The sequence below is a fragment of the Equus caballus genome, chromosome 15, assembly GCF_041296265.1.
Source record: "Equus caballus isolate H_3958 breed thoroughbred chromosome 15, TB-T2T, whole genome shotgun sequence".
NCBI lineage: Eukaryota > Metazoa > Chordata > Mammalia > Perissodactyla > Equidae > Equus > Equus caballus.
In genome coordinates this window covers 80,455,194-80,480,271 of record NC_091698.1, presented here as the reverse complement: position 1 = coordinate 80,480,271, position 25,078 = coordinate 80,455,194, and the positions used below count along the sequence as shown (strand labels likewise).

The window sequence follows — 25,078 nt, the reverse complement described above, 5'->3', positions numbered from 1 at the left end:
AATGGGTTCAAGTACTATCTCTATCTTATACCAATGTTGAAGGCACAGGTAAGTCACTAACCTAAAAATTTATTTCTGTATCTGTAAAATGATCTTAATGACAATATCTATTTCGTGAAACTGTTAAAAAGCAAATACTACAGGAAAAATACTTTGTCAACAATAGTTGGCTGACTCTGAAGAAATAATACATGTCTACTTTCCTCAAGAGCCACCAAACTATTTGATTAACCTCACTTTGAGCTTGCAAATGTACCTATACAGAGGTAAAAGTGTCACTCTACTTAGAAATTGAAGCTTTGGCTCAAGATTCATCCATCCACCTCTCTTTGTTATTTCTCTTAAAAAAAAAATTACTTATTGCTCTCTATCCTCACAAAGCATGAATTAGAGAAAAGAGCATTTGGCTTTGAAATGCAATATTTCTAGGTTTTAGAATCCAAGTTGCAAAGTTGGTCTTCCCTAGTGAAGGAATACAAAATCTGGCCCTCAAAGACAATTATAAAACTGTCAGAAACAACCGTTTTGTGCTCTAGAAATCAAGCAAAGCCAAAAAACACAACGAGAAGAGTTTATTCACGAGAAATAGAACTTCTTGGGAAGAACAGTAGAACTATGGCATCTTACCAGGAGCTGTTTCCATCCCTCTCCCCTGCTCCACCAACATGATAGTTCCAGCAAGGTGAAGCTGGCTGTGAAAACCAGCAGCTTCACTGCTTAAGAGGCTTGACTTTGATTTGGAGCAAAGAGCAGAAAACCACACCCATCAAGAAACAGAAAAGCCTGCAGCTCTCATAGCCTGAGATTACTGTCCAAGGTAAGCTGCAAACCTGAGGACTTACCTCAGGGAGTAGTTAAGAGGGAGATCCTGGAGAGGAAAGAGCCATAGCGGGACTTGGTAAATCCACATATTCTGAAGAGAGGATTGATGACCTCCACACAGCCATGGCTGACTAGGAGATAGCACATATATGCAGGGGAGATCCATAAGGTCCCAAGCTCCCTGAAAATGCCAGCTGATTTGAAGGGTTAGAGCAAGGACACAGAGAAAGTGGAGACCTGAGAGAAACCAAGCTCTCACGCATCATTCGCTAACTGGAAATCTGTATGCATGCACAGAAAGACCAGAGAAGACCCAATAGAAAGTAAAGGAGGCAAACTTGAAAATGGCCTGATCTTTGAATGTGCTTCCCAAAACACACACCACCAGCAGAGAGGGAGAGCCTTACTGGCTCAAAGTGTTCAAGTGCAACCTCCAACTAATCATTACCTAAGCACTAAGCAATGCAGACACAAAGGCGAACTCCACAAAGCCAAGGTGAAAAATATAAACAAGAATTTCTTAAAAGCTAAGGAAATACATCAGTAGCCACACACAGTAGAGAGATTTTGCAGATAGAGTCCACGAAAGTTACTTTAAAAAAATGGATGAATCAATCAATCAACCACCACCATCACTACAAGAAAAAATTAATAAAGTCAGAATCAAGTTGCTATAATATACTACGGAAAAAGTCTAGTTTCAAGAAAAAATTATGAGCCAAAGAAACAGGAAACTGTGACTCAGTCTCAGAAAAAAAGAAAGTAGCCAGGAGAAGGTGTATTCAAGTAGGACCAGACAGTGAAGTAAGCAGACAAAGACTTCAAAACAATTATAAATACGTTCAAAGAAATAAAGGAAACCATGCTTAAAGAAGTTAAACCACATGCGTGTGTGTGTGTGTATGATGACAATGAGTAAACAAATAGTAAATATCAACAAAGAAATGCAAAGTATTAAAAAGAACCAAATGGAAATTTTAGAGTTGAAAAGTATTAGTAACTAAAATGAAAAATTCACTAGATGGTCCCAAGAGCAGATTCGATATTACATAAAGAATCAGTGAAATTAAAGATAAAATAAATTATCCAATCTGAAGAACAGAGAAAACAAGATTGAAAAAATGAACAGAGCATTGTGTAGACAACATCAAACATACCAGGATGCATATAATGAGAGTCCCAGAGAAGCTACAGTAAAAATATTAGGAGAAATAATGGCTGAAAACTTTCCAAATTTCATGAGAAATATTAATCTACAGATCCAAGAAACTCAACAACCCAAAAGCAGGATAAGCATGAAGAGATTCTCACCTAGATACACCACAACGAAACTGATGAAAACCAAGGGCAAGGAGAAAATCTTGAAAGCAGCAAAAGAAAAACGACTTATTACTTACAGGATAGTCTTTTCTTTTCTGTTTTTTGGGGGTTGGTTTGTTTGTTTGTTTGTTTGGTTGGTTTTTGCTGAGGAAGATTCACCCTGAGCTAATATCCACGCCAATCTTCCTCTGTTTTTTAGTATGTGGGCTGCCAGCACTGCATGGCCACCAACAGAGCAGTGTAGGTCCACACCCGGGAACCGAACCCAGGCCACTGAAGTGGAGTGTGCTTAACTTAACCACTAGGGAAGTGGGGCTGGCCCAGGATAGTCTTTTTAACAAATGGTACTAGGATAATTGCATAGCCATATGAAAAAAAGTGAACTTAGACCTTTACCTCATACCACACACAAAAGATAATTCAAACTGGATCAGAGAATAACTGTAAGAGCTAAAATTGTAAGTAACACTTCTAGAACAGAGGTCAGCAAACATTTTTTCAAAGGGGCCATAAATTAATATAATAGGTTTTCTGGGCCATACAATCTCTATAGCAACTCCTCAGTTGTCACTGTAAAGAAAAAGTAGCCAAAGACAATATGTAAATAAGTGGGTGTGACTACACTCCAATAAAACATGTACAATAATGAGTTGTGGGCCTGATGTGCTCTGCAAGGTGTAGTTTGCTGACTCCTGTTCCAGAAGAGAAAATCTCTGTGACCCTAGAGTAGGCAAAGATTTCTTAAATATGATACCAAAAGTGAAATCCATGTAAGAAAAAAATTATAAACAAAAAAATTATAAAAATTTATCAAAAACATTTGCTCTTCAACAGACGTCGTTAAGAAAATGAAAAGACAAGTGATAATGGGAGAAAAACTTTGTGAATCATATATTTGAATAAAGAACTTGTATCCAGAATACATAAAATCTCTTACAACTCAGTAAAAAGACAAATTATCAAATTAAAAGAAAACCTGGGCAAAATACATGAATAGATATTTCACAAAAGAAGATACACAAACGACAAATAATGACATCATGAGTCACTGGAGAGATTCAAATTAATACCATAATGAGGTGACACTACACATTAGTTGCAATCAAAAACATTGACAATAATAGGTATTGGCCAGAGGGTGAAGAAACTGGAAGTCTCATTGCTCCTGAAATAGAAAATGGTGCCGTCACTTTGGAAAACAGTTTCGCAGTTTCTGAAAGAGTTAAAACATAGACTTATCATACGACCCAGCAATTCCATTCCTAAGTACCTATTCAAGAGAAATGAAAACATATGTTCACATAAAGACTTGACAAGACTTGTTTATAACATCATTCCTAATAGCCAAAAGTGGAAATGATCCAAATGTCCATTAACTAGTGAATGGATAAACAAAATGTGGTATATTCATATAATGGAATAACTATTTGGCAATAAAAAGGAATGAATTACTGATAGATGCTAGAACGTGGATGAACCTCAAAAACAGTATGCTAAGTGAATAAGGACAGAGTCAAAAGACTCCATTTTATAAGATTCCATTTATATGAAATTTCCAGAAAATGCAAATCTCTAGAGGAGAAGCAGACAAATGGTTTCCTGAGGTTGAGAATGGAAGAACTGTCCTAAAATGGACACAAGGTTTCTTTTCTGGGTGATGAAAATGTTCTAAAACCAGACTGTGAGAATGGTTGCACAACTCTATAAATTTACTAAAAATCATTGAGTCGTACTCTTACATGGATGAATTTTATAGGATATAAATCATACTTCAGTAAATATATCTTTGCCACTTGCAAGCTGTGCTGCCTGCAGCAGGTGACTTAAAACTATCCTAAGTCTCAATTTCGTCATCAGTAAAAATGGAGCTAGTAATACTTACAAGGCTCTTGTGAGCACTTTAGTAACACAGAATAAAGTTTTATTCCTTCTTTTTCTGCCCTATATCTTAAACCATGCTGCAGAAAATTAATATATCCAAATGTGTAACAGATTAAAATAAACTGAAATCCCAGAACGAACAGTGGAGCACTCTCTTTAAAAACAAACACTATCGGGGGCTAGCCTGGTCGCGTTGTGATTAAGTTCACATGCTCCACTTCGGTGGCCCAGGGTTCACAGGTTCAGATCCCAGACACAGACGTACACACCACTCATCAAGCCATGCTGTAGAGGTGTCCCACATACAAAACAAAAGACTGGCACAGACGTTAGCTCAGGGACAATCTTCCTCAAGCAAAAAGAGGAAGACTGGCAATAGATGTTAGCTCAGGATTAATCTTCCTCACCAAAACAAACAAACAATATTGGGGCCGGCCCCATGGCATAGTGGTTAAGTTCGGCATGCTCCACTTCAGCAGCCTAGGTTCACAGGTTCGGATCCCGGACACAGACCTATACCATTCGTCAGCCATGCTATGGCACTGACCCACACACAAAATAGAGGAAGACTGGCCCATTGTTAGCACAGGGCTAATCTCCGTCAAGCAAAAACGGAGGAAGGTTGACAACAGATGTTAGCTCAGGGCAAATCGTCCTCAGCAAAAAAACAAAAACAAAAACAATGTCACTCTATCACCATTAAGATCATTGATCACCAATGATCTTAATGGTACAGAGCATGAAAGTTTAAATTCTAGTATAAAAATGTGAATTCTACAGTTAATGTAGTTCCATAGTTAATTCCACAGTAATAATACTGTATTGCATATTTGAAAGTTGCTAAGAGTAGATACTAAAAGTCTTCATCACAAGAAAAAAACTGTGAATTCTAATATAAATATTCTAAGTGATAAGAAAGTATTATTTAATTGACTGTTTTTACTTGATTAGTGGTACATAAACAATTGAAATCTTAAAACTGATGACATTTTAAACTAGATGAAATACTGTATACAAATAGTTACTTGCTTATTGTTCCTCTGGCATTAATTTGGATATTTCTCCCCTGAACAACACTGATGAATATGAGAATTTTCTCTTCTATAAAAATTCTTCCAATTTCCCAAAGATTTCAGAAGCAAACCAGAGCTTATCAAGGTGAGAATTAAACAAATCATAACTAAGCCAGTCACAAGGAAAATTATCCCTATCCCTACAATGCTGAGACTGTTGCCACAATAATAGCACTATATGATTTATTCTCCTCTCTTCTTTTAGACAGAAAATATTACAGGAGAAAAAAAGAGGACAAAACATATGTAGATAAATACAAAAAATCTTCACTCTGATAAAAAATAAAATACATTCCAATCTTCTCAAATGTCTTATGCTACCTCTTGTTCATCCCTCTCATGGTCACAGAAATTGAAATTGTTCCATTATGACCAAAAAAAGAATTTTTACCTATTATTCCAGAGAATCTCCATGTTCTGTAATTCCAAAAAATGCTCTCTTCCTGATGTAAAGGTAATACGGAAAGGCAATCAATGTTCATGTATAACAGTTAGTCTATACAAGAGTAGACCTTACTTTTCTCTGGCCATTTCTAATATCTTAAGACCTTTATTGAGGCCACGATCAGAAAGGAAAGTATAATCTTAAGATCTGGTACAAACCTAAGCTATACTAAGGGGTAGCATGGCATTTAAGCAAGTCAAAAATTCAGAAAGTTGGAATGACAATATGGCCGCCTAGAATTGGAAAAGAGGAATGGGAATTTTGCAGAAGAGTTAACATAGCAGGTCTGTTGCTGCAATCTTTAGAAGGGCCTGCTTGTAAAGACTGGCCCTTGGCTGACATCTGGGAACTTGGCTTTTACAATGTTCTTCACGTTGATTAAGGCTGTTTTACCCACTTGGGACACCGTACCAGCTTACCTAGATTGTTTAAAACAATGTTATTATGGCGAACACCTGCTCTCTTTCTGGGAGTCTGGAATACCAGTAGCTATAGCCACAGAGCAGAGGGTGTCTACACAACCAGACTCCAACAAAAATCCTGAATTTTGAATCTTAAAGCAGGCTTCCGTAACCAGAAATAGTGCATACGTGTCATACTGCTGGAGGAAGCACATTCTATTTAGCCCACCCCTATGGGAGGGAAAATGTTGGAAGCCTGCACCTGGATTCCTCTAGATTCAGCCTGACGTGTCTTTTTCCCTTGCTAGTCCTACTGTGTATATCATATCTTTTCTAATAAATCATAGTCATGAATACAACTATGAGTCCTTCTAGTGAGTCTTCAAATGTGAGGCTGGTTGTGGAGCCCTCGAAACAGGTGTTAAAGGCAAAATGACATAAAGGAAGGATAACTACAATTTTAGGGAGCCCTATAAGGAAGAATTTTTCTCATCTTTTCCTCTTGATCAAATTCACCCTCAGACTACAGGGACATAAATTCATACTTTATGCAGAATACTGTGACTCACTGTAAGAAAGAACAAACAAAAAAGATACAGAAAACACCAAGGAGAGCCAAAGAATTGGGGAAGGGGGAGGAGAGAGGGAAAAGAGAGAAGGTAAGCTAGCTGTCAATGACAACTAAAGTGAACATTTCAGTCATTATAAGTTTTATTGTTTCATCCAGTTAAGTGAATCTAATAAGATTATCAAAATTAATTTCAAAGGTTATATCTTTCTAAATTTCCATTCGAGCAGGACTACTGATAAGAAATGTTTTACAAGGGTGGGCATATTTCAGGTACTTAAGAGCCTACTAAACTCTGTTTTGGAAACTCAACCATTTGAACCAAAACAATCCTATCATAAATTGTCCAAGTTTGCTGTCAGAATTATAGAGAAATACCAGTATTTTGTTAGAAACAAGCCAACATTTCCACGCCCTACGTTTTCTTAAACTTAGATCTATTTCTGACTTTACCAGCTCTGATAAGGGCATACTAACAAGGTGTTAAACTTTTGCATTCTCTTAAAATCTTGTTACTTCCCCTACATAGAAACATTGACAAGTTCTTTTGATTCTAACCTTTAAATGTTTCCCATAATTGACTCAGTCTACTACCCCATCCACCACAATCTTAGTTCAAAGCCCCCATGATTTCTTTACTATTTCTATCAATGTCTTCCAACTCTAATCCATCCTTCACAGTATATCACCACATCATCAAGGAGCAATATTCTTATAGTCAAGTTCTAATCACCTCCCTCATTTGGCTGAGGAACTTTTACTAGCTCTATACCAATCATGGAATAAAATACAAACATCTTTAAATGATATTCAATGCCCTCCATAATCTGGTCCCAGTCTACTGTTCCAACTTCCTAATCTTGCCCCTCTTACTCTATGTCTCTACAGGTTACCTATTCAAATGCCTCCAGTCCCAGGTTGATACCATATATGTGTGAAAAGTTAGATAAGGTATAATAGGAAGTGGTAGGAGAATATCAAACTAACAACATGCATATATATGAAAAAACTTTTCTAACTATGCTGATTAAACAAAAAACATCTACAGACAAGACCTCAAAAACTACTCAAACCTTTTCCAAGTCCCATAAGCTAAGTCAAATAGTTTTCTGTTCTTTAAATAAGCCCTGGGCCTTCCTACTCCTAAATATACTTTGTATTTCCAGTACTCATCCCCACAAAAACATTCTGCCCCATTCTGTGAAAATTACAGGCATCTTCAAAGCCCACTCAAATACCATCTCCAACATGAAGCCTTCTCTGTGCTCCCCTAACTCAGCTATTATCTTTTTGCTCCCACATCCCTTTTTTCTGTTCCCACAAACTATTCAATTGCACTTACTACATTTTTGAATTATATTAAATTTATTTATATACACCAAAATTTTTAAATTTTGAGGGTAAATATCATCTTAAAAACAATCAAATTTTGGGGGTGACCCCATGGCATAATGGTGAAGTTCAGCTCACTCCACTTCAGCAGCACGGGTTCATGGATTCAGATCCCAGGCACCGACATACACCACTCATTAGCCATGCTACGGCCGCAACCCGCATGTAAAGTAGAGGAAGACTGGCAAGAGATGTTAGCTCAGAGCTAATCTTTCCCAAGCATAAAAAAAAAAATCAAATTTTTACGTAAATTAACTAGTAAAACATAAAGGGGGGAAATTACCATTTGGGGGTCAAAATGAGTTTTCTTTACTAGCCCTACTTAATTATTCCCTATATATAAAAAACATTATTCTTAATTCGTGATTAAAAGAAACATCAGAAAAGGAGTCTCTCACATATTCCTGAAGAGGTGGTAAAGGCAAAGGAAAAGAGATCCTTTTTCCAATCCGAAATAGCAAGTTTTAAATAATATAATAAAATCAGAGCTATAAACTGGTAAAAAGTCCTTTAGAGAAAAGGAAAATGATACGGTTAAGAAACTCAGATCTGTAGAAGATCTGTTAGTTAGAAAAGGTTATAAGTTCGAGAAGGAATAAATGAAGGTAAAAATAACATCTTTAGTTTATTTCATTTTATTTTTCTTATTCGTAACTGATCTAACAGATAACCATTTGCTCAAAATCATAATAGCAATGATGTGTTTGGTAATTATAGCTTATGAAAGACAGTAGTGTTATAAAGGACAGGAAAGAGAAATTGGGAATATTCTGTTAAAAGGTACTAGCACTACCTGCGAAGCAGTATAGTGTTATTTGAAAGTATACTTGCAATAGTTGCAAACATACACTATAAACTTTAGGGCAATCCCTAAAAAAAGTTAAAAAAAAGAAGCATAATTGATATGCTAGGAGAGGGGAAAAAATGGAATCATATAAAACGCTCAGTTAAAACTAAAGAAGGAAGAAATATATGGGAAGATAAAAAAGAAATAAAAGGGCAATGAATAGAAAACAGTAACAAATATGGTAGATATTAATCCAACTATATCAATAATCCTTTAATAGGTGAATGCCTAAACTATGATACATCCATAAAGTGGAATATTATTCAACAATAAAGAGAAATAAGCTATCAAGCCATAAAAAGACATGGAAGAATCTTGAAAGAATATCACTAAGTTAAAGAAGCCAACCTGAAGGCTACATACTATACGATCCCAAGAACATAACATTCCAGAAACTATATGACTATGGAGACAGCAAAAGATGAGTGGTTACCACGGGATGGGGGAGATGGAACAGGGGGAAGGGATGGATAGGTAGAGCACAGGGGATTTTTAGGGCAGAGAAACTACTCTGTATAGTACTATAATGGTTGACAATATGACATTAGGCATTTGGCAAAACATATAAACTATATAACACAAAGAGTGAACCCTAATTAAACTGTGAACTTTAGTTAATCATAATAATGTGTGAATATTGGTTCATCAATTATAACAAACGTACCACACTAATGCAAGATATTAAGAACAGGAAAAATTGTTTAGTTAATACTATTTAATACCATACAAGGGCATCTGATAGTAGTATCCTCACTCAGATAGGGAACTCAAAAATATAATCAATATGGATAAACATAAGAATCACAAGACTTAGGTTTAATTATCTGGGTAAACTATACAAAAATCAATATTTTTTTTATAACAGTCTAAGTACTCGAAGAGATTTCCAATCCTAACCACGACCAATTTGTAACATTGGCTGGAACCTAAAGCAGAAGATGAAACATTTAAATTACATTGTACTATGCTTTCCAGTTGTCCATGTTTCAAAACACTGGCAGTAACACAAAGTATTATACGGCTAAGATGATATTTTTACGGTGAACATAAATGTTTTACAGTGCCATATGTCTCAGTTAAACACTTTCAAAGTTACTAAAGCGTCCTATTTACTCTGCACATTTTTCTGAACAAAAAGCAGTGAAACTGTGGGAAAGGAACCATTCTATATATGATTCTGCATTTGTCAATACTTACAGAATTCTATGCCCTAAAGAGTACTTTTACTGTATGTAAACTACCCCAAAAGAAAATGAAAATTTTAAACTGAAAACAAAGAGTGAATGGGGATGATACAGAGAAAGCAGTAAAGGGGAGGAAAGGTAAACGGCATAGAGTAAAATGTACAGAAAAAGAAGAGTTGGAATCTAATGCTGTTGATTTTAAGAGTCAACTCATTTTTTCAAGATAGATGATTTCTACATATCCTAACAACTCTCTCAAATGCAATTATATACAACAGTAAAAATTATGAATTTTAATAGTAAATATATGGGAAAAAAGGATCAGAATAAAGTACATATGATCTCGTGTTTACATGTTTTAATCTACACAAATACATATATGTATAAATCATATATATACACAAGTATATATGCATACATATGTGTTATATGCATAATAATTTTTATTGTCAGTAAAGACTGATTGAGGGGAAGCAGGCGTTCACTGTCCATTTTGTAGTTCTTGATGCTGTTTACATTTTCTAATCATGTACATGTATTTTTTTAATGTCAATAGGGTGAACTGGGCAAAGGGATCATGGGTCATTTTATGTTTTTTCCTTTATCCTACTCATTTTTTTAAAAAAGCTCTAAAGAACATCATTTTTTTAAATCTGCTTAAAATAACACACAAAATTATAAATAATACCATAATTTTTTTAAAAAAACACCCAGATTATTTATAACAGCAAAAATGAGGGAAAAGTTTAAAAATTAAATGTTCAATTGATTAAAGTATTACATAGACATATACTAGAAAGCTCTATGTATACCCGATAAAAAGGAGTACAAAAATGACATGGAAATACATTCGTGATATGAAAAGCAATTAATAAAAAAGAACATTTGACCTCATTTTTGGAAAAAATATTTAATAAAAGTACTGAAAATGGGAAGATCATTATTAAGTCATTCGACAATTAATTATTGAAATCCTTTTGTGTACTAGGTACTGTGCTGCGTACAGAAGATACAGAGTAGACCAGCTGCTCTCTGGCAGGGAACAGATTAGGGAACTATCATCCAAAAAGGTACTTAACTGCAGTAGTACTATGGTAGGCTGTCTCCAAATACAATCACTAAAAGTTCCTCCCACCTCTGAATGCTCATTGCCACTCCTCCCATCAAAAGTAGAGTCTATTTCTCCCTCCCCTTGAACCTAGCTTTAGAACTTGCTTTGACAAGTAGATTGTGGCATAAGTGACACTGTGCCAGTTCCAAGCCTAGATATTAAGAGGCCTAAAGTTTCTACTTTTGCTTTCTTGCTGCCTTGAACTGCCATGTACTTCATGACAGCCCGAGGCTATCCTGCTGGAGGGGGACATGTGGAGAGAGAGGCTCTGAAGGCTGAGTGACAACAGGTGGAAACAGCACCAAGATGAGAACTAAGGTGCCTGAGTAGACAACCAACATCATAGCCCCAGATAGGAAGTGAGGGCATCTTGAAGCCTTCAGCCAAAGTCAACCATTACTGGCAGAAGATGAAATAGAGACGAGTTGTTGCCACTCACTCCTGACCAAATTTCTAGCTCACAGAATCATAAGCAAAAACACAGGCACTTTGACGTGATCTGTCATGCTGCAATAGATAACTGAGACAAAACATGGTACTTCGAAAGGGTATTATTGTAACTGAAACCTAAAACATACAATACTAACTTTTGGGACATACAGGCAAACAGAAACTGAAAGGGCAACAAGTAGACTGGAAACTGGAAGAGCAGTAAGGAAACTGCTATAGGAGGCTAGAAGAAGGGTGACCCACATTATATACTGGCAGACAATTAGCATAATTGTCACATGAAGTAACTTAAAAGATTAAAAATATACCTAGTGAACCTGTAGATCTAGCTAAGAAGATTTCCAGGCAAAATAGTCAAAGTGTCAATGGCTTCTTTATAACCAAGTCTGAAAAGGTACAAGAAGAAAAACGTGAGCTATAGAATTACAGGCAGAATTTAAGGGAAATACTTCTAACCAGGAGTTGCTTTATTAGAAAATAACTGTTTCTTATCACTAGCCTCTATAAATAGCAAAAGATTATCAAAGAAACAGCATGAGGACAAAGATCATATCCAGAGTGCTGCAAATAAAACATAGGCTCACAATCATCAAATTAAAAACACATCCATAAGACCCTTTCTTAAGACCTCAATAAGATTTAAGACAATGCTTGCATACTCTGTCAGGTAGGCAAAAGGGCTTCTAAGAAACTTACAGGACCCTAACTTGGGATCCAAAATAGAAAGAGTCTGTCTCAGAAAGAACTGTGGATGTGACTTTTGTTTAATAGAGTGCACTTATAATCTGATATACAGAAAACCTACAAGGTGTTTAATGGAGTTCTATCAGTTTGGACTAAAAAAACAAGACTGTTCTAAATGAAAAGAAGCCTTTTGGCTCTTAAAATAATTGCTACTCAGTTATAAATAACGTCTATTTCTTATGGAAAAGTAAAAATGACTCAGAGAGTAGAGCCAAGAGCCCAAAGGACCTCGCCAAGAGCTGATAAAAATAATTATGAAGCCACTACCAGAAGACACAACCACGCAATAATCAAGAACATTCTCTGTTCCCTGGTTGGATTTCAAAATTGCTTTTGACCAGAGACTGCTACATGCTTCCCATTCTTTCACTCTCCAATGGGAGTATCTATTGTGGTTAATCATCCTTGTCTCAAAATTGTATATTGAATGCATTGGGGCAGGGAGGATTGGTCTTCTTAGTTGTCTTCTTAGTTCACAGGTATCCAAATCAAGGGGAGCTGTATCCAATGAGCCTCATCCACATCCCAATCTAATGCAAATCATAAGATAATGGACTTTGATCATGAGGTCATAAATGGATGAGATTTCTGGGCATCTCCTATTAGGAGGAGTGAGTATGTACTGCATGTTGGAGAAACGTGAATTGTCCACCAAAGGAAGAATTGTGGTACTCCATCTGCAAAGATGGATGCCAACAACGCCTCCTGTTCCTGTACACATATGGTACTCCTCCCATCAAGGGGTAGAATCTATTTCTCCTTCCCTCAAATCTTGGCTGACATTCTATTCTGCTCTGAAAAACAGAATGCAGTGGAAATAATGTTATGCAGTTTCAGGCTTAGGCCTTAATAACAGGCCAAGAAACTTCTGTTCTTGTTCTCTTGCTACCCTGAATCACCATGTAAAGAAATCCAGGCTACCCTTCTAGATAGAGGCCAAGGAGATAGAAAAGCCCTGGCTGACAAACAAATAGGACACCTAGGGAACAAATGAAGTGCCTCAAGCAAAAGCCAGCACTAAGGCCATCTTGGATCTTCTAGCCCCATTCGAGCCACCTCAGTCAATATCTTCTGGACCAGAACGAGGTGTTCCTTGGCCAAACTCCTGACCCAAAAATTGTGAGCAATAAAATAGCTGTGACTTTAATCACGAAAGTTTGGGGCAATTTGTTACTCACTACTGGATAACTGATACAGTTCCTGAGTGCAGCAAAGGCTACAAAGGAAAAGTATTGGGTAGTTTCTAAGAGTCAGTATTAGAGATCCTAATGTAATCTGGGAGACAGGAAAGGTTTTCTTAAGAATTGATATTTAACACTACAAAAACACACTGCCTGATGACATTTTGGTCAAGATAGGCCACATTTACGATGTTGGTCCCATAAGATCAGTACCATACGGCCTAGGTACATAGCAGTCTATACCTTCAAAGTTTGTGTAAGTACACTCTATGATAGTCAAACAATGAAGCATTTCTCAGAACATACCCCCATTGTTACGCAACACATGACTGTACTTAATAGAGGAAGAATTATGAACAGGAATTTTGTTTGCTGGTTTTAAGTTTCTATTTTCCTAAATTTTCCACATTGCACATGTTCTACTTTTGAAATAACAAAATGTTATTTTGTTAAAACTTTCTTAAGGATATTGTTGGCAGCTTATTGCTTCTATTGTTTTAAAATTTATTAAGTCTAAAACATATTTTCTTATGAAAAATATGCAAACATTTCAGCAAATAATGAAAGTTTCTATTATCCTATGTAGTTGAAGAATGGAATGTTCTGATTACAGTAACATTCCAAGAAATAAACAGCAATATATTGGGGTTTAACATCTTCTGAAGAATTAGAATGTATTAAAACACATTATAAACAAATTATACTGCTTATAATTTAATATCACAGCAATTTTTGGAAACTTCTTCAGGTTTATGTAATTCCTCATAGTTATCATTGTGAACAGGTGTAGGTAAGACTGAGAGAAGTAAATAATACTTTGATAACAGAATTAAGAATGGAAATGATCCAAAAAGATTGGAATAATGGACTAAAACAAACAAGAAAAAATCAAACAGAAGTAATTAAGGAGATATATACATTTACGGTTAAAAGAAATCAACCACAAAATACAAAAGGAGAAAATAATCCAGCTTAACAGCATGAAAAAGCCTTGTGGCTTCAGCTGACCACAAGCACATTAACCAATAGTAAGCAAGTCACATCTGCATTAAAAATATTACTATAATCTTGGACTTCACTAACACATTTAATTAACAAATATTTACTGAGAACCTACCATGCACTGCATACTTTACTAAGAGGATACAGTGACAAGATCTAGAGATAGAATAATCTCACCATATTTAGAATTAGTCAAACTATATATGGAATAGTAAATCCATATAAAGGAAACGGTTGAAAAAATTAGAGAAATGTGACCTACAAAAGGAAGACTTTCTAATTTGAATACTGACCTAAAAGAAGAAAGAAAGCTCTTAAGACAATTATTTCATTTTACCAAAATAAATTAATGACTACTATTATGATGACTATTGTGCTAGACAATGGGGTATAAATGGAGAACAAAATAGATATTGTCCCTGTCCTCACTCTACTTATAGTCCAATGAGTCCCTATCACTGGAAGATATTTAGCAGGTATTAAATAATACTCTGTTAAGCATATTATAAAAAAGAGATTCACGTACTTTGTATAAGCCTAAAATAAATGACCTCCAATGTCACTTCCAAATCTAAAATTTTGTTATTACTTATATCACTATGTCATAAAAGAATGTGATTGTTATTCTGAGATAAAAAAATGTCTAATGAATAAAATAACAGGCAAACCAAGATATACAAACACACATGGGTTTTTTTAATATTTCCACCTAATAAAACAACCATGTCAATTCATATAGTCAGCTTTCATAGGCAAACTACTCAAAACCAACTTCAATCCACATTAGGAAACTCCAATCTCAAATTTTTATTTCATTTCAAATACCAAAAAATTTACCCTAATGATTATCTTACCCTAGTTAAAATAATTCCAAAGAAATTAATTTTCTATGACTTCTCTAGGATTTCGTACATTAATCAATATACCTTTCCATGGCTTTAGCTGTATAAGGCAAATGCATTTCAATACTGTGTTCATCTTCATCTGTCTGCAGAGACATGCGTTCAAACATTCCTGTCTTCCATAGTTCTCCGTAAACTAAAGAGATTTCAAAATACAGTAAAACAAACATATTAATGTATAGCCTCCTCCTGTGGGACTCCACCCAGTACCACAAAACTATATGCTTTGACAAGAGACAGAAGCACCACATAATATTTTCCTTCATTTTTATTTTAAAAAAAGAAAAACTAGCTTCACATACCAGACAAAACAATAATACATATAATGACTTACTCAGCAATTTCATGTGTTACACAGTTAAACAAAAAAATAGTAATTTAAATTTTTCATCACTTCCTTTCATTATATGTAAAATCAGCTGTGGGTCTAAGCTTTTCCTAGACTTTAATCAGCAAATGCTAACAAGAACAAGTTGATTAGAATACCTCTTGAAATATGGAAACACCACTGGTCTACTTACTCATGAGGCCAATAATACAGTTTTTGAGTTTTGTTTTGTTTTTTAATAAAATGGATGGGATTATTATTTCATACCTCAGATTCCTGCCATACTAAGAACAGAAAATTCCCACTAAGAAACCTGTTTTCCTCAAAATTAACAATTAAGCTTGTGGGCTAAACCAGAACATAAATTCACCACAATACCATGTCGTAAATTATCTTAAAATGATCTAGTAATTCAGACCCATCTGATGAATTATACTTAAAACTAGATATTGCATAGCAAGAAAATGATGAAATTTAATACATAAAAAAAGATGATAGAAGAATATTTTTGTTTTATCATAGAACACAACCAACATCTTTATACCTACATCCTTAAATGGGTTTACCAATATCAAAGAAAGAAACAAATGGTGTTACGACTTTTTTCCTACAACATCACACCTGATTAAAAATCCACTATTCCTTCACTGGTAGGCTATCAAAAACCAAAATTTTCTGAATGCCCCAAAAAGGCTTTAAAAAACAAAGTGTCCCAAAATCCATTCTAGAGAATAAGGCTAGTAACACTCCAGCTTCATTAATAAGATATATTCTTACAACAAATTGCTAACACTCTATGATACTTAAAACCTCAAATTATGAAAATTTAGGCCTAAAAAGTAAAGAAAAAGAGTTGGCCATTTCCTTTGCAAATGTCTTCTGTCATTCTAAGGAAGAATTTGTTGCAAAACTTCTTGAAAAAATAAGCACGCAACACACTTAAAATATAATTTAATCAACTGGAAGGATACACACCAAGGTAACAAAGGTGGTTACTTTGGAGAGTATAAATTGAGTTCAGATGAGAAGGAAATTCTGAGTCAATTGTGGATAATGAGTACACAAGTATTTGTTACACTATTCTCTGTACTGTTCCATATTTTTGAAATTATGTTCTCCCCACTCCTCCAAAAATACAATTATAAAGTCAAAAGGTTTTACTTTACACATATAATGTAAAAAATGAGACACAACTAAATAAAAAATATGATTTCTGGAATCCTATGGAAAAGTAAATCAAAATAATAGACAAAGATAAAATACACAAAAGATTTATTTAGCACCCTTCTTTCAGAGTTTCACAACTACAGTCTCATTTTTTCCCATAAAAATCATTTGAGAGGAAATAAAGGCATTATCACCATTATCTATTTACAGTGAGGAAAGTGATACACGGAAATAAAGGCATTATCACCATTATCTATTTACAGTGAGGAAAGTGATACATACAGTGGGAGACTAACATGCATGCCCATGCACTGGTACTTCCCTGAATATAAATGTAACCACTACAGTCTGGACACTACTGGATCTGAAAGATTTTTGTGGCTGGCAGAGAAATCATAGTTGTCTTTTAGGTAAATGGAAGATTTTCTTTCTTTGTTTATATTTTTTGCAGATTAGTTACAACAAATTTTATTTTTTAATTGAAATATTACTTATAATATTGATATTTTTAATTTTTAACTAACTTATAATTCCTCTTAAAAAAAAAACCTTTAGCCATTTAAAAGCTGCAAGATCTCTATATACTTACTCTTTTGGTCAATACGAAGGTCATAGAGAGGTGTCCTATATATATCCACACTGGAAAGTGCACATCGAGAGAGGGGCACATGATGAGAAGGCCCAAGGATGAAAATTCTCCGGCTAGGAGGTATACAACAAAAAACACAGAACAATTGTACTTCTATACAAACCTTATTAAATACAAGGGAAAAAATAAGTAACTTAGACAAATTACATGTAGTACAGTTTTCCTTCCTGACTAATTTCATTACCTACTGTTATATGCTAAATTGTGTTTCCCCTAAAATTCATATGTTGAAGTCCTACCCCTAGTACCTCAGAATGTAACCTTATTTGGCGACAACGTCTTTGAAGAGGTGATTAACTTAAAATGAGGCCTGAATCCAATATGACTGGTATCCTTATACGAAGAGGAAGAGACATCAGAGGTGCACATGCACTGAAATGGTACTATCTGAAGAGGCATCAAGAGGACAGCCATCTGCAAGCCAAGGAGAGAGGCCACAGGAGAAACCAACCCTGCCAGCACCTTGATCTTGGACTTCTAGCCTTCAGAACTATGACAAAATTAATTTCTACAGTTTCAGCCACCGAGTTTGTGATATTTTCTTACAGTAGCACTAGCAAACTAATATACCTACTAATTATTTGCTCCTCAGTTAATTAAGTTCAATTCCTTATCTTTGTCTTTTTGTTGGAAGGCCTTTAAAAGAATCATATTCAACACCTGGAAATACCAGTTACTGATTATCTACAGTAAACCAACCTGCTATGCTTAAAATCATCTCTGTATTCACAATGGCTGGGATACAGAAGATTTTCAACAGCTATATTAATTAAATTTTAATCATTTCAACTATTAAATAAAATCTCAAAATTCTAACAAATTCTAAACTCACCTTCTAAGATCTACTAGAACTTTAATAAAAATACATAATAGTACAAATTCTAAAATCCATACAAAATATTACAAAAAAGCATTTTGATAAAGCTATTTCCACATTTCTTCCACAGCAGAGAAAAAAGGCATCTTGTTGAAAAGAATTCCATGTAATAAGCTTTCTCTGTAGCCATTCAAGTAGAAGTCATTCTCAAAAATAAAGAAACTTGAATATGTGTTATTTGCACTGCAGGCCAAAGAAAAGAACTGGGCTAAACTGTAGCTTGAATCTTCACAATCTCTTTATCTTGACATCAAGAGTAAAATTGACTTCCTCTCATTTCATCTCAAACATCCCTACAATCTAAATTCCAAAACTATCCATTTTCTCTGTTCTCCCAGATTCATATAAACGAAACATTTCCCACCGCGCACGCACGTGCACACATACACACACACACACGCACACAAACTTACAGATCCAAAAAACCAAAACTATGAGAAAGAAGGGAATATATGATAGGCAACGTCTCTAGAAAATTAAGTACTACTCATTGCTCAATTAATGGACAAAGACTGAGACATAGCTAGTTCTTTCATATCAAAAACTTGCAGGCCAAGGAATGTGTGATTTAGCAACATTTATTTTGATAAAATCCTATTACAGCTAAGAAAATCAACCTATTGTCTGCTATATGTTACTTGTTATAATGGGGGTGGAGGGGTAAGAAAGATGTGGATAAGGAAAAAGCCATTCTCAGCTCAGAGTCCACAAACCTCCCCAAGTTATCACACATAGCAAACATATAAACATTTATCCACACACCATTTCTAGTCAGAAACATAATCTCTTTTCTTCCTCCTCCCTCTTCACTGCTAATGCTCACTTCTTGTCATCACCTCTGTGATCAGTTCAATAAACATTTCAGGAAAAAAAGATCAAATCTATAGATTCCTAAATGAACAAAAGAAATACCACTATGTTCTCCTATATTAACAGCACAAAAACATCACCACAATTTTTTAAAGTCTAATGTGGGACATACATAATAATAACTCAGTGTTTAGATGACTGGCCTGAAGACAGGCATTATATGAACCAAGAATCAAGTACAAAAAAGAGACATTTTTATGATTGAGGAATACATTTTTATGAAAAGAGAGACAGAATATTTAAAGTGACAACACTCCCAGGAGATCCAGGATATATAATTAAAATATGAAATGACTTTTAAAATATCAATCTAGGAGGGCTGGCCCCATGGCCGAGCGGTTAAGTTCGCGCGCTCCGCTGCAGGCAGCCCAGGGTTTCGTTGGTTCGAATCCTGGGCACGGGCATGGCACTGCTCATCAAACCACGCTGAGGCAGCGTCCCACATGCCACAACTAGAAGGACCCACAACGAAGAATATACAACTATGTAGCAGGGGGCTTTGGGGAGAAAAAGGAAAAAATAAAATCTTTAAAAAATATATATATATCAATCTAGGGGCCGGCCTGGTGGCATAATAGTTAAGTTCACGTGCTGCACTTCAGCGGCCAGGGGTTCACTTGTTCAGATCCTAGGCACAGACCTACAGACCGCTGTGGCGGCATCCCGCATACAAAATAGAGGAAGACTGGCAAAAATTTTAGATCAGGGACAATCTTCCTCACCAAAAAATAAAATAAAAAATAAATTAAATAAAATATCAACCTAAACTCAAAGCATAGATACATTTCATAGGTAAGTGTAACAAGGTTCTAACACTGGCCAAAAGATGAGCACTACTCCAGAAATAAACACCCAAGGTTGGCTTGGAAAGCCTAAATTGCCTCCTTTAATACTAACTATTTACCTTGCTTGCCTGTTTGTCATACCCAACCTACATGAAAAGATGAAGACTGGTAGGGAAAAGAGTTCCCACCAGTCTGAATTATCCAACTGTGTACCCAACAGAGTCTTTTCAGTGTGGCAGAAACTCACCCAAAGGCAACATAGTGAAGTTCTACATTTGGTAAGAGAGATAATAGGAAAAAAAAAGTTTAGGTCCCATCCACATAAAACCCTTAAAAGGGTGATGTACCCAGGGTGATGTACACTTGGGTGATGTACCCAGGGCCAGCCCTATAGCGTAGCGGTTAAGTTTGGCGTGCTCTGCTTCAGCCGCCCAGGTTTGCGGGTTCGCATCCTGGGCGCAGACCTAGCCCACTTGTCAGCCACGTGTGGCCGCATACAAAAGAGAGGAAGATTGGCACAGATGTTAGCTCAGGGCTAATCTCCCTAGGAAAAAAACAGTGATATACCCAAAAAAGGCTAGGTTTCATTCAAAAGAAAAAAGAACTGCATATTAAACCTATAGTAATCTCAAAATGGGTCTCTTTGTTAGCTATATGCTAACAAAGAAACTATGTAAATAAAGAAAACTATGTAAATAAAAGGTAACGCATTTTCTTTTTTTGCTAGTTGCTAGATCAATAAACACCAAGGCCATAGGAATACTTTAGAGAGAAATGAGTAATCCAGGCATTGGAAAAAATGCCACTTTCTCTCCCTTTAATTAATTGCAAGGTGCTTTGTCTTTAAAGGAGTAATTTTTAAATATTAGCATATCATCACTGTTGCCATACATGTAAAACAAGATTTTAACATGAAAAAATGGCGGAAAAAAATCAATAGGGTTCTCTTAGAAATAAACATAGTCCACGTATAACATCTCCAGAGAATTCATAGTTGTGGAGTTACTTACTGTGATGAGTATAGTCTGTGTACAATACATAAGTTACCCGAATGTCTGCGCTCATAAATATTAACTACTTATTCTAAATAATAAAACATAAGTAATTTTTTTAAAGTGTTTCATGGCAAGTGGAGATATTTTAACTAAAGAATAAAATGTCATATGACATCAAAAAAGATTCCTTTTTGCTCTCTTTTTCTGCCCTGCAAAGCTTTCTGAAAGACATGAATCAAAATCAAGTTACTATCTAAGTACATCCTGAGTTCTGGTTCTTAATTATAGTCTTAACAACAGGAAAAGACTTCACAACTATAAATATGGAAAATAATTAAATGCATTATTTTTTAAATTCCTTAAACAGTCAGAGTGCTCTTTTTTGAAGCATACAACTGATCATACCACTCTCCTGCTTAAAAAGTCTACCAATGGCTTTTCATGGTCAGAGGATACATTCCAAAATCACTAAAATCGGTTCTATGTCTCAAATGAACTGGTCCCCTCTTGTGTTACTCTTCCTCCCTTGATCATGATACTTACATATACTGGTCGTCTTGCAGTTTCTTGATTACACTTCATCTACTTCAAAGCTTTCACACGTGCTATTGTTCCTTTTGCTTGGCATAAAAATCATTTCCTCCAAGATTTCTTCCCCAAAACCTTATCCACAATCTAAATCCAATCACCCTGTATCACAGCAGTTCTCAAAGTAGGAACTGTGGATTCCTCAAGACCCTTTCAAGGAGTCCACAAAATCAAAACTTTCTTCATAATAATACAAAAAAGTTATGTGCCTTTTTCACTGTGTTGACATTTGCACTTGCAGTACAAAAGTGAAGCTCAGTAAATATCCAAGGCAATTATATCAAAATGTACCAGTGGTCATGTATTCTTCACCTTCACTCATACCAAGTTTTTTTTTTTTAAGGCCAGTTTCACTTAATTTCATTAAATCTTGAATTTTGAGTACAGTTTTATAAAAATATTCTCTATGACAAAATGCATTCAATTTGTGGTGCTAAATGCATAAAGCACTTCACCGCACACAGAAGCATATCTCAGGGGAAAGCATTTGTGTGATCGTGAGTTGTAAGTTAAACTAGACATTTTTTTTTCATGTAACACAATTTTTACTTCAAAAAAGGACTGTAGACAAATTACGGTTATTCCAATTTAGGCATCTGGCAGAAATTTTGTAGAAAATGAACACAATGAGCCTGCCACTTCAAAGAAAACATTTGACATATTTGTTGCCAATGACAGAATTGAAGTTTTTATGTGAAAATTAGACTTTTGCAACACTTCTATCACTGTGAGATTAACAGCTTCCCAATAATTAAAGATTTTTCTGATTAAATTGGTGGTGATATTAATAAACGCAATTTTCTCATATTGTATGGTGAAATGTCAACTTTTGAAAGATCTGCATAACTCAATGAACAAATACTTTCCATATGTTCCACACCAGATACTACAAAATCATGGAAAGTTGAAAGATCCATTCGAACTGCAAGACAGTACAAAAGATGATCCTGGTTGACACGTAGAGAATGGATTAGTGTGGAAGGTAAGAATGGAAGCTGGTGGTATAGAATTTAACCTTCTCTCTTGGATTGTTATTTTTCCTCTATGCTTACAGTTTCCAAAACGAGGTTCTTTATTTTCTCAAAGCACTGTGAAGACAGTGCAAATCTCATGGAGGGCAATTTTCAAGAAAATACAACTGGGGCTGTCAATTGTCATTTTTAACACTTAGAACTTCTAATTTATTTATTCAGAATTCAATTACTATATATTAATTGCAAAAATAAGTTGATCACACCATCATCCATCATTTGCCTCTCTTTTTACTGATCTCCTTTATCACTTCTTAGTCCTTTGCTCTCTTCCCTTCTTATTCTTTTTCCTTTCATTCTCACTTTCCAACAACTTATTTTAATACACGCTTTCCACTTCTACACATATAGGCTCTATATCTCTCTATATATTCTTAGGCCAAATTTAATTCAAAGTACCCTTCCAGCATATAACATCATCAGTAAAAATTCTGCCAAATAAAAAAGGTTTGGAAAAGGCTGTTACATAAACTAATCTTGATTACAGCAGGTTGATAGGCCCAGGGTCAAATGAAGGAAGCTCCTGAAAATCTTTCCAATCTAATATTTATTTGCTCTTATTCATGAAAAAAATTTGTTAAAATTGTATATTAAGTACGTATCAAGAAATATTTGTTAAAGACACCCCTCAAAACATCATAAATGAGGCAGGGCTAACCAAAACCTCATCAATTTGGAAACAATATCATTTTATTTACTATTAAAAACTTACTAAAAATAATTTTCAACAAAGGTGTGATACAATGTGCAGAGCTACCACATAAAAACAAAAAAGTGTAGCTCTTTTGTTTTAAAAATTTGAACAAACTGCTCAAAGGCAAAGGAGTAGGCTATGGGTGAGATTTTCTTTTTAAATTCATGGCTGCTGTGAGTTACGTCTTTTGAATGATTATGCTTCATCTCTATGAGTACCGGTCTAACCTAACAAGCAACACTTGACAAAACTAAGATGATCGATTTTACCTATTCACACAGTGTGTACAACTGGCATTACAGACTGGACCCTGATACTAGTTCACATGGAGTGAATTAACCTTTTAAATAAAATGCTGGTCAGCCAATTAAGTAATATAGGTGGCTATTTCCAGCAGAAGCTTTTGAAAGTTCACAGGTTTCTCACTTTAGAAAGCAGTATACTATTCAATCAGTCTCAATTTGCCAGAAAGATCATTTAAAGCTAATTTCAGAGCTGTCAATGAACTACTAAGATCTAATATGCTTCAAACGCCATATTAAATTCACCGTCAAATTCTAAAATAATTCAGGTACCTTATCCTGTCAACGAGAAATTATTCTTCTTTCATTAACCACAACTTAACAAGTACAATAAAGAACTTTAAATTACAAAGTGATTAAAATTGAACAAAGGGCTTTGCATTTTTCCTAAAAATGCTCATCTCCAAATTTTCAAAGAAAAATTAAAAATCAAAATATTTAACTGTTAGTGTTCCTGGACCAATTACAACATGCAGAGTGGGGAGTCCCCCACACCTCCAACAAGCAATCCTCAGGCATCAGCAGGGTGTCCAAGAATTCAACTCAATTCTGATACTATCTACCCAGAGACAGCATCAGATCTCACAAGTTGAGAGCTCAGTCCCACAGGACTGCCCATCCCCACCCTCCACTTCAGATGCCAATCGCAAGCCCAAGTTGTTACCTGTGCTTCTGACCAAGCTGCTACAAATTGGGGGTCCCAACAACTCCCTCCTTGGACTTCAATTCAGACACCAGTCACAAATCATGGTTGTTCTCTGTACTTCTGACCATCCGGCTATAAATCAGAAGTTCCCATGACCCACTCCCTGGGTTTGACTAATTGCTAGAGTGGCTCATAAAACTCACAGAAACATTTTACCTACTAGATCACCAGTTTACTACAAAAGGATATAACCCAGGAACAGCCAGTTGGAAGAGATGCATAGGGCAAGGTATGGGGAAAGGGCACAGAGCTTCCACACCCTCTGCAGGCGCACCACACTCCCCCAGATCTCCACGTGTTCACCAACCTGGAAGCTCTCTGAACCCTTTCCTTCTGGGTTTTTATGGAGGCTTCATTACATAGTCATGATTTTTTTTTCACATTAAGCATTTCTCTACTACTTTTTTTTAAATTGAAGTATAATTGACATACAATATCTTATTAGCTTCAGGTATATATCATACTGATTCGATATTTATATACATTATGAAATGATTATCACAATAAGTCTAGTTACTGTTTGTCACCATACAAAATTATTACAATAGTATTGACTATATTCCCTATGCTGTACATGCTGTACACCCCCATGACTTATTAATTTTATAAGTGGAAGTCCAACTTCCAGTTACACCATCATGATTGATGAAATCACTGGCCATTGGCAACTGATTCAACCTCCAGGCCCTCTCCCCTCCCTAGAAGTCTAGGAGTGGGACTGAAAGTTCTAATCACATGGTTGGTTCTCCTAGCAACCAGCCCC

At 35.4% G+C, this 25,078-nt stretch overlaps 1 protein-coding gene across 4 annotated transcripts in view; it reads right to left on the bottom strand.

The window, feature by feature from the left end:
* Positions 1-25,078, bottom strand: part of MEMO1 (mediator of cell motility 1) — a 119,453-nt gene that overhangs the window by 21,579 nt on the left and 72,796 nt on the right. For all 4 annotated transcript variants that reach the window (XR_011426506.1, XR_011426505.1, XM_023619279.2 and 1 more), the window contains 2 exons: positions 17,408-17,520; positions 15,348-15,459 (listed from right to left, as the gene is read on the bottom strand). Coding sequence is in view for 2 of the 4 variants with exons in the window: in XM_023619279.2 (XP_023475047.1) it covers positions 15,348-15,459; positions 17,408-17,520 (225 nt within the window). In the remaining 2 variants the exon portion in view is untranslated. The remainder of the gene's footprint in view (positions 1-15,347; positions 15,460-17,407; positions 17,521-25,078) is intronic.